Source organism: Aedes albopictus, chromosome 1 (genome assembly GCF_035046485.1).
Source record: "Aedes albopictus strain Foshan chromosome 1, AalbF5, whole genome shotgun sequence".
In the NCBI taxonomy this organism is placed as follows: domain Eukaryota; kingdom Metazoa; phylum Arthropoda; class Insecta; order Diptera; family Culicidae; genus Aedes; species Aedes albopictus.
The window spans coordinates 182,677,186-182,693,246 of NC_085136.1; the positions used below are offsets into that span (position 1 = coordinate 182,677,186).

The following is a 16,061-nucleotide window of genomic DNA, read 5'->3' on the forward strand; positions in this document are numbered from 1 at the left end:
TTTTTGGCGTACCTAGTGAAATTCGCTAGCGCCAAATTGATTCTATTTATTTGATTAGTTTTTCTGAAACATTTTTTGGCGTATTTAAACGGAAATTTAGAGTTAGGGGGGGTCAAGTGCCCCCCCTTGCCCCCCTTTGCCACCGCCAATGCAGCCGACCAAAAAGCAAATATTTTCTTTAAGTTGGAAAAACTACTTTGGTAAATCTAGTTCAACTTCCAGACTCCCAAGTGATTCTATCTATTTTATTTATTTTTCTGAAACATTTTTTGGCGTATCTAGTAAAATTTGCTGGCGCCAAATTGATTCTATTTATTTTGTCAATTTTCTGAAACATTTTTTGGCGTATCTAGTGAAATTTTCTGGCGCCAAATTGATTCTATTTATTTTGTAAATTTTCTGAAACATTTTTTGGCGTATCTAGTAAAATTTGCTGGCGCCAAATTGATTCTATTTATTTTGTCAATTTTCTGAAACATTTTTTGGCATATCTAGTGAAATTTGCTGGCGCCAAATTGATTCTATTTATTTTGTCAATTTTCTTAAACATTTTTTGGCGTATCTAGTGAAATTTGCTGGCGCCAAATTGATTCTATTTATTTTGTCAATTTTCTGAAACATTTTTTGGCGTATCTAGTGGAATTTGCTAGCGCCAAATTGATTATATTTATTTGATTAGTTTTTCTGAAACATTTTTTGGCGTATTTAAACGGAAATTTAGAGTTAGGGGGGTCAAGTGCCCCCCCTTGCCCCCCTTTGCCACCGCCAATGCGAATAACATAGGAGAAAATACGACTCGATACAATCGGCAAAGACCCACGTGACGAAATAAGGACTACGACTGGAAACTTGGAACATGGAATTGCAAGTCACTAGGTTTCGCAGGGTGTGACAGGATAATCTACGACGAACTACATCCCCGCAACTTCGACATCGTGGCGTTGCAGGAACTCTGTTGGACTGGACAGAAAGTGTGGGAATGCGGGCATCGAGCGGCTACCTTCTACCAAAGCTGTGGTACCACCAATGAACTGGGAACAGGATTTATAGTGTTGGGCAAGATGCGACAACGTGTGATCGGGTGGCAGCCGATCAACGCAAGGATGTGCATGTTAAGAGTTAAGGGCCGTTTCTTCAACTACAGCATCATCAACGTCCACTGCCCACACGAAGGGAGACCTGATGACGAGAAAGAAGCGTTCTACGCGCAGTTAGAGCAAACATACGATGGTTGCTCGCCGCGTGACGTGAAAATCGTTGTCGGCGACATGAGCGCGCAGGTAGGAAGGGAGGAAATGTACAGACCGGTAATCGGGCAAAACAGCCTGCACGCCGTATCGAATGATAACGGCCAGCGATGCGTAAACTTTGCAGCCTCCCGTGGTATGGTAGTCCGAAGCACCTTCTTCCCCCGCAAAGATATCCACAAAGCCACCTGGAGATCACCCGACCAACAAACAGAAAATCAAATCGACCACGTTCTAATCGACGGTAAATTCTTCTCGGATATAACCAATGTCCGCACATACCGCAGTGCGAATATAGATTCGGATCACTACTTAGTCGCTGTATGCATGCGCTCAAAACTTTCGACAGTTATCACCACGCGTCGAAGTTGAACGCCGCGGCTCAACATCGAGCAGCTGCGTAACGTAGAAGTGGCTCAAGACTACGCGCAGCAGTTAGCAGTGACCCTACCAACGGAAGAGCAGCTTGGCGCAGCTACACTTGAAGATGGCTGGAGGGACATCCGATCCGCCATAGGTAGTACCTCGGCTACAGCACTAGGCTTCGCGACTCCGAATCACAGAAACGACTGGTACGACGGCGAATGTGAACAGTTGAAAAACGAGAAGAATGCAGCATGGGCGAGAATGCTGCAACACCGGCACGTTACAAACAGGCGCGGAACAGGCAGAACTCAGTCTTCCGGATGAAGAAGCGCCAGCAGGAAGAACGAGATCGCGAAGCGATGGAAGAGCTGTACCGCGCTAAGGACACACGAAAGTTCTACGAGAAGCTGAACCGCTCGCGCAGAGGCTTTGTGCCACAAGCCGACATGTGCCGAGATAACCACGGGAATATTCTCACGAGCGAGCGTGAGGTGGTCGAGAGGTGACGACAGCATTACGATGAGCACCTCAATGGCGACGTTGCAAGTACCGAAGGTGGCGTGGTAACAGATCTAGGAGTATGTGCACAGGACGAAAGACTTCCGGCCCCTGACCTCCAAGAGATTGAGGAGGAGGTTGGTCGGTTGAAAAACAACAAAGCCGCTGGAGCAGATCAACTACCAAGCGAGCTTCTAAAATACGGTGGAGAAGCACTGGTGAGAGCACTACACTGTGTCATTACCAAGATTTGGGAGGAGGAAGTACTACCGGAGGAATGGATGGATGTTATCGTGTGTCCCATCTACAAAAAGGGCGACAAGTTGGATTGCGGGAACTACCGCGCGATCACACTACTGAGCGCTGCCTACAAGATACTCTCTCAAATTTTATGCCGCCGACTATCACCGATTGCAAGAGAGTTCGTGGGGCAATATCAGGCTGGATTTATGGGTGAACGCGCTACAACGGACCAGATGTTCGCCATCCGCCAGGTGTTGCAGAAATGCCGCGAATACAACGTGCCCACACATCACTTGTTCATCGATTTCAAATCGGCGTATGATACAATCGATCGAGAACAGCTATGGCAGATTATGCACGAATACGGATTCCCGGATAAACTGATACGGTTGATCAAGGCGACGATGGATCGAGTGATGTGCGTAGTTCGGGTATCAGGGACACTCTCGAGTCCCTTCGAATCTCGCAGAGGGTTACGGCAAGGTGATGGTCTATCGTGCTTGCTGTTCAACATTGCTTTGGAGGGTGTAATAAGAAGAGCGGGGATAAACACGAGTGGGACGATTTTCACGAAGTCCGTTCAGCTGCTTGGTTTCGCCGATGATATTGATATTATTGCTCGTAAATTTGAGACGATGGCGGAAACGTACATCTGACTAAAGAGTGAAGCCAGGCGAATCGGATTAGTCATTAATGTGTCGAAGACAAAGTACATGATGGCAAAGGGCTCCAGGGAGGAATCATCGCGCCCGCCACCCCGAATTCATATCGACGGTGATGAAATCGAGGCGGTTGAAGAATTCGTGTACTTGGGCTCACTGGTGACCGACGACAACGACACCAGCAGAGAAATTCAGAGGCGCATTGTGGCAGGAAATCGTGCCTACTTTAGACTCCGCAGAACTCTACGATCGAATAAAGTTCGCCGTAACACGAAGTTAACCATCTACAAAACGCTGATTACACACTTAATTTAATTTGCCGAGGCCGGTAAAATAAATCGCCGAGAATCCAACAGCTGAGAACTCGGTAAAAATCTCGGTAAAAGTTCAAATTGCCGACTAGGCTGCAAACTTGACAAACATCAACTGTCAAACTTTAACGAGTGGCTCGGTAGTACATTGCCGAAAATTTCGGCATACATTATTACCGAATTTCAGTAAATGTTTATTTTCTTTCATGGTTATCAATAAGAAGTAAAATAAAACAAAAAATATAATTAGGTTAAAATTTTATTCAGAGATGAACCAACCCAAGACTGGAAGTCTCTTTAATAACAAAAAATAGAAAAAAAACACAACTTAACACTTTTCCGGGATCACTTCCTCCTAGTCCTCCTTAAGCACGCTCGCGGGTGCGCCGGACCAGCTGGATATCCTTCGGCATGATTGTGACGCGCTTGGTGTGAGTCGCGCACAGATTGATGTCCTCGAACAATCTGATCAGGTACTCGCTGGCTTTCTGCAGGGCAGCAGCGGCGGCACTTTGGAAGCGCAGATCCATCTTGAAATCCTGCTCAATTTAACGCACCACTGGAGCGGCAACTTGCGGATCAGCAACTCGGTGGACTTTTAGTAGGTAGCGACGGATTTCTCGCAAAGCTACCGTTCCCGGCCGGTAACAATGCGGCTTCTTCACTGCATCGGTCAAAGGAACACTTTTATGGGCGGCCTTTGTGACCAGATGCTTACTGGGAGCTTCTCCCCCTTCATGACAATGGAAGTAGCTTCCCGGCAGCAACAAAACAGGCACCAGAAAACACTCCTTCAGCGCTCCCTCTCCAAACCAACGAGCTGAAATGATAATTAAGAGAGGATCTCTATTGAATGTTCATATCAGAAACATACACAGCATTAGCTTAGAACGAATTTAATTGATTTAAATACTTACGAAATAAAAATTCCATCGATGAATGATATTCGCTTTAAAAAATCCTAACATTTTTTTTTCGAGATGGCACCCAGACGACAACGTGTCCGTTTTCATTTTTGACAGATGCGCTTTACCGAAATTCAGCGACATGATTATATTGCCGATTGCTGTGGCAAAATAGTTTGCCGATAATCAGTAATGAACGTATATTACCGAATTTCGTTATTTTTGACTAGTTATTTTTGATGAACTGTCAAATTTCAACGACATTTCAGTTAAAATATGCTTTACCGATTGAGTTCGTTATTCGTATTTACCGAGATCAAATTTGGAGATTAAGTGTGTAGACCGGTCGTCCTCTATGGGCACGAAAGATGGACCCTACGTGCAGAGGACCAACGCGCCCTTGGAGTTTTCGAACGGAAGGTGTTGCGTACCATCTACGGCGGAGTGCAGATGGAAGACGGGACTTGGAGAAGGCGAATGAACCACGAGCTGCATCAGCTGCTGGGAGAACCAACCATCGTCCATACCGCGAAAATCGGGAGGCTACGGTGGGCGGGTCACGTCATCCAGATGTCCGATAGCAACCCGACTAAAATGGTTCTCGAGAGTCATCCGACCGGTACAAGAAGACGTGGAGCGCAGCGAGCTAGGTGGGTCGACCAAGTGGAGGATGATCTGCGGACCCTACGCAGAGTGCGGAACTGGAGACAAACAGCCATGGACCGTGTGGAATGGAGGAGGCTACTATGTACAGCAGAGGCCACCCCGGCCTTAGCCTGATCGGTAAGTAAGCTCCTTTGAAGAAAAAGGTTGCTAGAGATCCTAGTTATCCATGGATTAACAACTATATTAATCGAATGTTTAAAAATCGTTCTGAAGCTTATGAGTGCTGGAAAAAAGATAAAAATAATACTCGGAAATGGAAGAATTTTACTTGTTTACGAATTTTGACTAATCGTGAAATCAAACGCGTGAAACGCGAATACTTTCACTTCTCAACTTAACGCGGACTTACCCGCCAAAACGTTATGGAAAAATATAAAACGCTTAGGACTGACGCAAACGAATACCAGAATGGGTGGTGGAGATGTGAACGCTACGACTCTCAACAATTACTTTGTTTCTCATTATACACCAGTCAGTTTTGTTGAAAATTCTGATAGTACAGAGTCACACTCAGAGTTCTTTTTTCGTGGAGTAACTTGCAACGAAGTTCTCGAAGAATTTGCTACAGCATCATGTGATTCGATCGGAGATGACCTAATTCCTTTAAATATCCTAAAAATATCTTTACCAGTTACCTTACCGCTCATTACTAATTTGATGAATAATTGTATAACCTGCTGTGAGTTTTCGGAAGCTTGGAAAGTTGCAAAAGTCATTCCAATTGAAAAGGTTGATAATCCAACCACCGAAAATGAATTTCGCCAGATTAGCATCTTGTGTGCTTTGTCGAAGATTTTTGAGTCGATCCTCTCTAAACAACTGAAGGAATACCTATCAAATAATAACTTGTTGTGTCCCTTACAATCAGGATATCGAAAATATTGTAGCACTGTGACTGCTTTGATTAAGGCTGAGAACGATGTGGTCCACTGCACGAATTTATGCTGGCCTACTTACTCCCACACGAAATTTGACGTTTGAGCGGTGTCGGCACCATTAGAGAAGCGCTAGATAAAAAGATGGTAGGGGAACTGGGGGTAAGACGCCCACGTTAAGGAAGAGTCCAATTTTAACCACGAAACATTTTATAATACACATTTTTTTGGCACTAACATGAAGCACCAACATGTTTTCTTCCAAATGGAAGAAACCACAAACCAGTTTTATGTTTTACTACTAAAAAATTCAAATTTGAAAAAAAGTTTGATTTTTAGAACTTTAGTTTTAATGCAGGGTAAAACGCGCCACTAGTCACAGCTAACGTCAGGATGGCAAATTGTGTACATGTACTTGCACGCCTGGTTTATTGTCAACTGTTATTGTTCGTGAATGGTATACAGTCATTACATAATTATGGATCGCCTGTAATTATGGGTCAATTCCATGTAAACGTCATAGTGAGCTATTTTATCAGTAATTACTACAAAATAATGCATGGCCGTGTGATTAGTGAACTTATTTATAGTAAAAATGTGCCGTTGCTTGTTCCAACTTGTATTCAACATAATTTGTGCCAGAATTTGGATCTAAATGGCTATTTTAATGTAAATAACTAGGGGTGAGCATTTTACCCCACACATGCCTCAGAAGTTTGGACCTATGTAAAAAAATTGTAAGGGTCAAATTCGATACTTTTTCCGCTTGGTAGACAAATAATGGGAGTGTGCAAAACAGTTTGTGGGGATAGCGGGAAAAAAAATTCTTTTATATGATGTAAAAAAGTGCAAACATTCGACAGGCTAAAATTACATCAAGAGTAACCAAAATCTTTTTTCGAAGTTTTTGTACATTTTTTGTAGTAAAAATATGTAAACTCAAATGTAAAGAAGCCTTTTTATTCTTATTTTAGCAATTGCAATTGAAAAAAGTACTGAAAATAACGTGGTTTGCCTAAAACATACACTCCCGTTCAAAAGTTTGGGGTCACCCCCTCAAAAACATGTCATTTTTTTAGGCCCATATCTTTGCCAATTTGCGTCCGATTTCAAAACCCTAGGTTTCATTCAAAAGATAATAAGTCAAAGAAACTTCGAACATGATTTAAAAGAAACTTTTTCAAAAAATTTTGTGTGTAAACTTAACCCAAAGTTGAGAAATTTTCTAAAAAATTAATATAAACTTACGGCAGTGTCGCTGGAAGTTGGGTTGACCAAATTTTAAGATGAGAGCGGTAATATGACCCATTTTCTATTAGCTTTCAACTGCTTTTTACAGAACTTAGCTAAAAAGTCTAGAAAAAAAGTTATTAAGTAAATTAATCCTTGATGTCATCGGCCAAAAGTTTGGGGTCACTTTCGTAAAACATGGAAAAGTGATTTGGTGATATCTTCGTCATCTATAGTTCAATTTTAATTATTTTTGGCTCATTTCAAAGATAATTAACTAAATTTACGTTTGATGTCTTCAACTTAACGTATTTAACGATTTTTTTTATATAAAAGTGTTATGTAAAGTTAGCACATTTTACCACGCTTCAAAAAATGAGGCAACTTTACGATAAGTTTTAGTATGTAAATTTCAACAAATATGTGTTTTTTTTTTGTTATTTTAATATTTTGTTTCAAATAAGCCAAGAAGAATTAAAATTGAATGAAAAATGACAAAGATATCAACAAATTACTTTACCATGTTTTACGATAGTGACCCCAAACTTTTGGCCGATATAGCATTTTGAGGGGTGACCCAAAACTTTTGGTCGATGACATCAAGGATTAATTTACTTAATAACTTTTTTTTCTAGATTTTTTAGCTAAGTTCTGTAAAAAGCAGTTGAAAGCTAATAAAAATGGGTCATATTACCGCTCTCATCTTAAAATTTGGTCGACCCAACTTCCAGCGACACTGCCGTAAGTTTATATTCATTTTTTAGAAAATTTGGCAACTTTGGGTTAAGTTTACATACAAATTTTTTTGAAAAAGTTTCTTTTAAATCATGTTCAAAATTTCTCTGCCTTATTATATTTTGAATGAAACCTAGGGTTTTGAAATCTGACGCAAATTGGCGGAGATATGGGCCTAAAAAATGACATGTTTTTGAGGGGGTGACCCCAAACTTTTGAACGGGAGTGTAGGTGGCGCAACTTGCCCCCTATGGGCGTTATGGCCGCAGTTCCCCTAACAGCCATGGCACTACTTGATTTCAGTAAAGCTTTCGATACAATTAGTCATAGCCTTCTTTGTGATAAACTGAAACACAATTTCAAACTGGACTCTTTGTCAGTTCGTTTACTGAATTCTTATCTGTCACGTCGTTCACGTGTACTTCAATAACACAACATCTGACAAAATATTTGTTCCCTGTGGTGTACCCCAGGGATCCATTCTAGGTCCGTTTCTTTTTTCTATGTACATCAATGATCTACCGTTGATGCTAACTTATTGCAAATTCCATCTTTATGCTGATGATTGTCAACTTTATTTATCTGATTCAATGTCCAATTTAGCGCATACTATCATGAAAATTAACAGCGATATTCAAAGTGTTTTGGATTGGTGTAATATCAACGAGTTGGTATTGAACTCGAAGAAAACACAAGCAATTATTTTCTGTAATCAACGTACAAGAATAACGTGTGCTCCCAGAATAAAAGTGGGCAGTGACAAAATTGAATACTCTGATACTGTGAAAAATCTTGGATTAATTAATGGATAGCAAAATGAGCTGGAAAGACCAAGTGAACGCTGTATGTAATAAAGTGTACAAAGCTCTTCACTCTTTCGTTGCTGTAAGAAGTAGCACTCCATAGCATATACGTCTTCTTTTGGCAAGATCCCTTATAATTCCGATTTTTAATTATGGGGATGTCTTATATTCACTAGTCTCTAAAATGAATTTAAGGAAACTTCAGCGAGCTTTCAACACAGTTACAAGATATGTTTTTAACCTAAGCAAATATGATCATATATCCGGGTATGCAAATGCTATACTAGGTGTAAATTTCACTAGTCATCTAAAACTTCGGGTTTGTACACAAACTTTTAAAATTCTAAATGACCCTCCAGTCTACCTAAAAAAATTCTTTTCATATGCACGATCTATGAGAGGTCCTTTATTGATTGTTCCGAGATGCTCGTCTTGTGGACTAAAACATTCGTTTCGTCATCGTGCAATCAGTGCCTGGAATCAATTACCGAGAACGTGTAGGTGTGAGAGAAACTATAATTCATTTAAAAACAGTGTTAGTTCATATTTCAATTAATAGTAAAGTACATCGGCATTATTTATAATCAATAATAGCATATACTTTGAAAACCATTAGGAGGTTACTTGTGTTGTTATAGTCTATTATTGTCGCGCTTATCTTTTATTAGAGTCCTGCGGCGGTCGTACGCTCGCAAGGCATACCGCCGCATGACAGTCGCAAGGCAAAACAAAAGAAAAAGTGTTCCCGCCAAAAACAAAAGCACGTGGGTTTCGCGAAGTGACAGATGTTTTTGAATGTATTTGTGACGAACGGCAAGAGTAGCTCAGTGGAATGAGTGTTCTTGCTGTCAAACCCCATATAGTGGAATTATATACTTTGAAATCTGGTGACGCTGTTATGATTAGTGACTGTCGCGCTAATATCAGAAGCCAGAGGCAGATAATCGCCATATTCTGAATTTTCTTGAGAGGCATAATATAATAAATAAATAAAATAAAATAAATATAAAATCATGTAAAATTTGACAAAAAAAAGTGCAAGCAAATGAAATTTTCCATAATAAAACCCATTCAAATTTCAATCATGTTACAGAGCGCGAGGGCTCAACCAGTTGCATCAAAGATATGCGTATTTGATAGAATCAGCGAGAGCAGCAGATACAATTCCAGGTAAGTTTACCCAGGTAAGTAGATTTTAGCACTTTCTTCCAGCGGACTTCTTCAGGCACAGGTAAGTTTAATTTCTTCTCTTTCAGGTGGCTTCTTCACGGTTCTTCAGTTGCAGGTAAGTATGAGTTTTCACAACACTGTTTTTCACATTTGTTCAGTTACTAATTCACTTTATTGCAAAAGGTTTTAACTAATAACAACTTTATTTCACATGCTACATGCTAATAAATTTAATTCACTCCTCTTCACTTTGACGTTCTTATTGTTACGAAATTACAAGATAAAAGAGAAAGTCTTCTGCTTCTTCGACGACTTTTATAGTTGATCCATCGGAAATGCGTTGTCCCGGAACGTGTAGGAGGCAATATCGTTTTGGGCCACGATGACTACTTTTCGAAGATAGTTGACCTATTTCGAGAAATGACGCAGCTGACGAACAGATAGCGCTGATAATTCAATCATGTTTGAACATCCTGGCCCCTCAGAAAAACTATTTCTGCTCACGCTACCAAAGTTGGTACCTAATTACGATGTTGAATCGCAATTCATTTGATTCAAAACACTAATTAAGTCCCATGCAAAAGTTACGCTATGCTCGATGAATCGACGTCTCGATGAAACAAACGGGCTGTCCCTCGCAGGTGTCGATGAAGTTTTGACGTTTGCCTTCCTTCCTCGTTCGCCTTGTTGTCACTCTTGTTCGCTGTCATAAATTCGCATTTGAAGATCGCTGCTGCAGACCAGTTTTGATGACGAACGAAAATTTCCTGGCAAAAAAAGACCCGGTAGCGGGTTTCAACGGATATAAAATAGTTGGACAGGGACTCACCTGGTCCCTGTTACAACAGGGCCTTGTATTTATTTTGTTGCAGGTTGGTTCCCGTCGATCGCTTCGTTGTTACCGGATGTGTTGGCAGTTTTCCCATCGAAGGAGTTTTCGTCCGACGGTGCGATGGGAAGTAAACAAAGCTTCGATACTGGACGGGTGAAACTTCCTTGCGGTGTTTGAACGGTGACTACTCGTGTAATAACGTCCGCTCCGGGGTGAAGCTCTAGGATTCTCGCCGTGGACCATCGCATAGGAGGAAGCTTCTCATCCTTGATGATCACCAGCTGATTTGGAGCGATTTGTATCGGCGGGCTGTACCATTTTGTTCTGGCTTGGAGTGTGGATAAATACTCGGTATGCCAGCGTTTCCAAATGCATTGCAAGATTTTCTGCGTTGCTTCGTAGTGACGCAGGCGGTTGAATGGTACATCAGTGAGGTCGACATCTGGAACTGCTTTCAACGAAGATCCCACCAAGAAGTGTCCCGGTGTTAATGGGTCGAAGTCCGAAGGGTCGTCGCTTAGTGGAACCAGCGGTCGAGAATTTAGGCAGGATTCTATTTGCGCTAACAATGTTTCCATGTCGTCGTAGGCCAATGTGCGTGTTCCAAGCACTCGGGTGAAGTGCTTCTGTGCGGACTTAATGGCAGCTTCCCACAGGCCGCCGAAGTGGGAAGCCTTCGGCGGGTTAAAGTGCCATTTGATGCCCAGCTGCATGCATTCTTGAGCTACGTTCTGTTGGTGTTGCTTGCTTGTGATCAGGTTGCGAAGTTCCTTTGCTGCTCCAACAAAATTCGTCCCGTTGTCGCTGTAGATGACGGAACATAGGCCTCGGCGAGCGACAAAGCGGCGGAGGGCCTGAATAAACTTCGCGGTACTGAGATCCACGACCAACTCCAAATGCACGGCCTTCGTGCAAAAGCAAATGAATACTGCCACGTAGGCCTTCCTGGCAGCAGCTCGTCGGTGGATCGGTTGCAAGTAGATTGGACCCCAGTAGTCCACACCTGAGGTAGAAAATGGTCGAGCGGCTGTGATTCGCGGAGCCGGCAGCTCAGCCATGAACTGCTTGGGGCGACCTCTTACGCAGACGACGCACTTGTGAACAATTTGGCGAGCCAGGCCTCTGGCCCCCAAGATCCAATATCGAAGCCGAAGGATTGTGAGAAGCAGTTGTGGCGCCGCATGAAGATGTTGTTCGTGGTAGGTTCGAACAAGGAGAGCGGACAGTGGATGCGAGGATGGTAGGATTATCTGATGCTTTGCGTCGTACGGCTGATGAGCTTGCTTTAGTCGTCCTCCAATACGGATTATTTGATCAGTTGCGAGAATGGGGTGAAACCACTTAATCTTGGATTTCTTTCCTACAGGTTTCGAATTTAGAAGTAGCTTCCATTCCTCTCCGAAGTGTTGTTGCTGCACCAATCTGATGACTGCGGCTTCTGCCTCTTTTATCTCCTCGGCGGTGATTTTACTGTCCTGCGGTCGATCCTTACCGAGTTGACAGTTCTTGATAAATCGACGGCAATATGCAACAACCCGCAGCAAACGATGGTAGTTGGAGAACCTGGTTACGAGTTGGTCTATAAACGACAGTTCCGAGATTACGATTGTCAATGCCGGCGATGTCTTTCGAGTTTCTAGCGGTGCTTCGGTGTCTGTTGGATCGATTCGCTGAGTAGGCCATTCGCGTTCCTCTCGTTGAAGCCATGGCGGTCCATTCCACCACAGGTCGCAGTTCAAGATTGATTCGGCGGACATGCCACGAGAAATGTGATCCGCGGGGTTTTCGTGGCCGGCAATGTGGTTCCAGGTGCAATTCTCCGTCGCTAACTGAATTTTCGACACACGGTTAGCCACGAAAGTCGTCCAAGTGGATGGTGGTGATTGTAGCCAACTTAAAACCGTCGTGGAGTCGACCCAGAAGAATATTTTAGCGTCTAGTTGGAGGGACGATGTAACCTTCTGGAACAGCTGCGTGGCGATGAGGGCCCCACACAACTCCAATCGTGGGATGCTCTGCTGTTTCAAGGGGCGACCTTGGATTTCGTTGTTAAAAGTGCCACCTTGATGCTCTCTCCATTAGTAGATCGCACATATGCGCAAGCACCGTAGGCGTGCTGCGAAGCATCCGAGAAAAAATGTAGCTGAATCGTCGTTGGATTGGAGCAGAGAATGTGCCTTGGAATGTGGAGCTTGTTCAAGAGGGAAAGCTGAGAATGATAGATGGTCCAACGTTCCTTCAGAGCTGGCGGAAGTTCAAGGTCCCACCCCCAAATGTTTCCATTCTCGTCCTTCATGGTCCATAGTGTCTGCATGTAGAGTTTTGCTGTCGTGACGATTGGGCCCACTAATCCGAGGGGGTCAAACAGTTGGGCGATGAGAGACAGTACAATCCGTTTGGTGAGTGGCGAATTGGTGTCGGGGAGAGGAATCTGTATACGATACCGAAACACGTCTGATGTCGGTTCCCAATGTACACCCAGTGTCTTGATGCACTGATGGTCACGAAGAAGATTAGTGGATGGCAATAGGGCACGATTCTCCTGGGGTACACCTTCGAGCACGGCCTCTTCGTTCGAGGCCCACTTGCGCAACTCGAATCCACCCCTAGCCAGCAATGAATCCAATTGCATTCGCAGTTTTGTAGCAGTAGAAACGCTAGATGCACCGGAGAATAAGTCGTCCACATAGAAATCCATTTCGAGAACTTCTGCAGCCTCGGGAAAGTTGTTTCGCTCGTCCTCTGCCAACTGTTTCAGTACCCGCGTAGCGAGGAACGGGGCACTAGCCGTGCCATACGTTACCGTTTTCAGCTCGAATGTGCTGAGGGGTGAATCGGGTGAAGAACGCCAGACTATACGTTGAAGAGGTGTGTCCTGCTCGTCCACCAGAACCTGACGGTACATCTGTTTGATATCCGCTATGAGCATGACGGGATGCTTCCGTGAACGCATGATGATGGATCTCAAATCTTCCTGGACGATTGGGCCAACCATTTGAGCGTCGTTTAGGGATGGCCCCGTCGCTGATTTGCACGATGCATCAAAAACAACTCGGACCTTCGTAGTCGAGCTGTCCTCCCGAATCACAGCGTGATGAGGAAGATGGAAGGAGGGTATCGATGCATCATCGGGATTCGTCACACGTTCCATGTGGCCGAGGTTGAGGTATTCATCCATAAAATCCGAGTATTGTCTGCGCAACTCATCATTTCGAGCTAATCGACGTTCCAACAGATGAAAGCGCCGTACCGCTGTACCTCGATTGTCGCTTAGGTTTGCCAGCACGTTCTGCTTCAATGGGAGGCGCACAATATAGCGCCCTTCGGAGTTGCGAGCGACTGATTGCTTGAAGTGCTGCTCACAGGCCGCTTCCTCCACGGAGTAGTTTGGTGCAGATTCATCTTCTTCCAAAGTCCAGAATCGTTCCATCAGTTCAGGTAAGGTTGCCATGGTAGCTACATTTGCGACGACGGGAGAGATTGGATGACATTGAACGGTGCGGCCCGTCATCACCCAACCGAGTGTGGAATTAACGAGGATTGGAAGAGATTCGCCCAGTTGAATCCTGCCTGTTGGTTTGAAGATGTCAAAGAACACTTCAGCACCCAAAATAAGGTCGACCGGGTTGGCCTGATGAAACGCAGGATCAGCAAGCTCGATATTCGATGGTATTTTCCAGGAAGTGATGTCAATCGAAGCGGAAGGTAGGTCGACGGTGAGCTTGGGAAGGACAAGGAATTCCACGCTTGCGGTGAAATCTGAGGTGCGAGAGCGAATGGTCGAAGTGAGCAATTGGCGAGCTTGGGTTGACGACCGGCCGATCCCCGCAATTGGGAGGGAGATTTTCTTCCTGCGAACCATCAACGATTGGGACAAAGCTTCCGTAATGAAACAACACTCGCTTCCAGAATCCAAAAGGGCTCTTGCAGCATGCTTCACTCCGTTGTCGTCGATCAGGATTACCACTGCCGTTGCAAGAAGAACGCTTCTACTGCTTTTCCCGGTTGAAGCGTGGCTGGTAGGTTCGATGGCCGATGCGGACACGGTTGGTGTAGAGGACTGCTCTGTTGAATTTGACGACGAGTGATTGGTAGTAGAGGGTTCAGAAGGCTTCGGCTTGCCACTATTTGACCCATCGCTGGTGCAGAGTTGAGTGTGATGGCGGCTGCGGCATTTTCGGCAGGTACTGGATGAAGAACAATCTTTGGCCAAGTGCCCCTTCCACAGGCAGTTTCGGCACAGTTGGAGACGTCGAACTTCCCTTTCTTTCTCTTCTCCAGTCATGTTCGAGAAGGATGAACACATGTATAGGGGGTGGTGGTCGCTACACAGGAGACACTTTCTAGGATTGAGCTGGGTCGCTCCGTGGCTCGCAACCGGACGGTTGATTGACTTCTTCGCAGTGTTGACAACTGGATTCTCGCTGGTCTTGACTTGGAGGCTTTGGAGTACATTAACACGACGCTGGATGAACGTGGTGAGGTCTTGAAATGAAATGCGATTCTGGGTCGAGGCGTGTTCTTCCCAGTCCCGTCGAGTTGTGGGATCCAGACGAGTGCTCAGCATTCGGACAAGTAAGAGGTCCCAAGACTGAGTTTGCTCACCAAGTTGCTGCAAGATTTTCACGTTGGACTCGAACTTTTCCACGAGAGAGTGGAGCTCCGCTGCAGATTCCCGCTTTATGTTGGAGAACTCGAACAGGGCATCGATGTAGTTTTGCTTCAGGCGCACCGGATTCTGGTAATGATCCTCAAGCAGCTTCCAGGCAACCATGTAGTTATTCGCGCTGATCTGGATAGTTTGGACGAGTTTGAGGGCATCGCCAGCGAGGGAGGATCTCAAGTAATAAAACTTTTGGATGTTAGAGAGCTCCGCCGAGGAATGCACCAACGAGATGTAAAGATCATGGAAATTTAACCAGTTTTCCATGTTTCCGTTGAACACTGGCAGTTTAACATCGGGGAGTCGAACGTGAGAGGCGGACTGAGGGAATTGAGCAGCTGAATGAGAACTCGGTGAGGCGCACGGTGCGGCAGGAGATTTATTTTTGGCGAGCAGGAATCCTTTCACCTTATAATAAGCGGATTCAAACTCGGAACGCTGCTTAAACAGCTCATCGATAACCGCTTCGTCTTCCGCTTCCGCTTCCAGCTCGGCCTGAGTTCTATTGTAGTCGGTCCATAACGTCCTCAGATTTTCCAGCCGGACTGGAATTTGATGGACGTCCGTGTCCGCGTCGTAGTTCTCCGTAAACGTCTTGATGAGGGAGAACGACGTTTGGATGCTGCGGACGCGCAGCTTCAGCGTCTTGATCCGGCGCTCCGTTGGCATGTCGATCTGGAACGGGATTCACAAGACCACGTAGCCCACACAGGATGGAGATAAATGCTTGGAATTATAATTACCTTAGATAAGGCAATTTAGTGCCTTGTATAGATAGAAACAGCAGCACGCGGACAGGACCTCAGTATGGCGAAGATGGCGGCGAAATCGTTCGCAGCCTGATGAAATGCACTT

At 44.4% G+C, this 16,061-nt stretch overlaps 2 protein-coding genes across 2 annotated transcripts; both read right to left on the minus strand.

Annotated features, from left to right (window-relative positions):
* Positions 1 to 3,570: 3,570 nt before the first annotated feature.
* Positions 3,571 to 12,568, minus strand: LOC134285348 (uncharacterized). Its single transcript, XM_062845931.1, has 2 exons — positions 4,245 to 12,568; positions 3,571 to 4,147 (listed from the first exon to the last, which is right to left on the minus strand). The coding sequence occupies exon 1, from the start codon at positions 12,298 to 12,300 to the stop codon at positions 10,570 to 10,572; it is 1,731 nt and encodes a 576-aa protein (XP_062701915.1). The 5' UTR covers positions 12,301 to 12,568; the 3' UTR covers positions 3,571 to 4,147; positions 4,245 to 10,569.
* On the minus strand, positions 12,567 to 15,875 carry LOC134290160 (uncharacterized). The gene has a single exon (XM_062857217.1). The coding sequence runs from the start codon at positions 15,873 to 15,875 to the stop codon at positions 12,567 to 12,569; it is 3,309 nt and encodes a 1,102-aa protein (XP_062713201.1).
* Positions 15,876 to 16,061: the final 186 nt, after the last annotated feature.

Excerpts from the sequence above, each read along its gene's own strand:
- LOC134290160 (XM_062857217.1), bottom strand. The coding sequence starts at position 15,875 with ATGCCAACGGAGCGCCGGATCAAGACGCTGAAGCTGCGCGTCCGCAGC.
- LOC134285348 (XM_062845931.1), bottom strand. The coding sequence starts at position 12,300 with ATGTCCGCCGAATCAATCTTGAACTGCGACCTGTGGTGGAATGGACCG.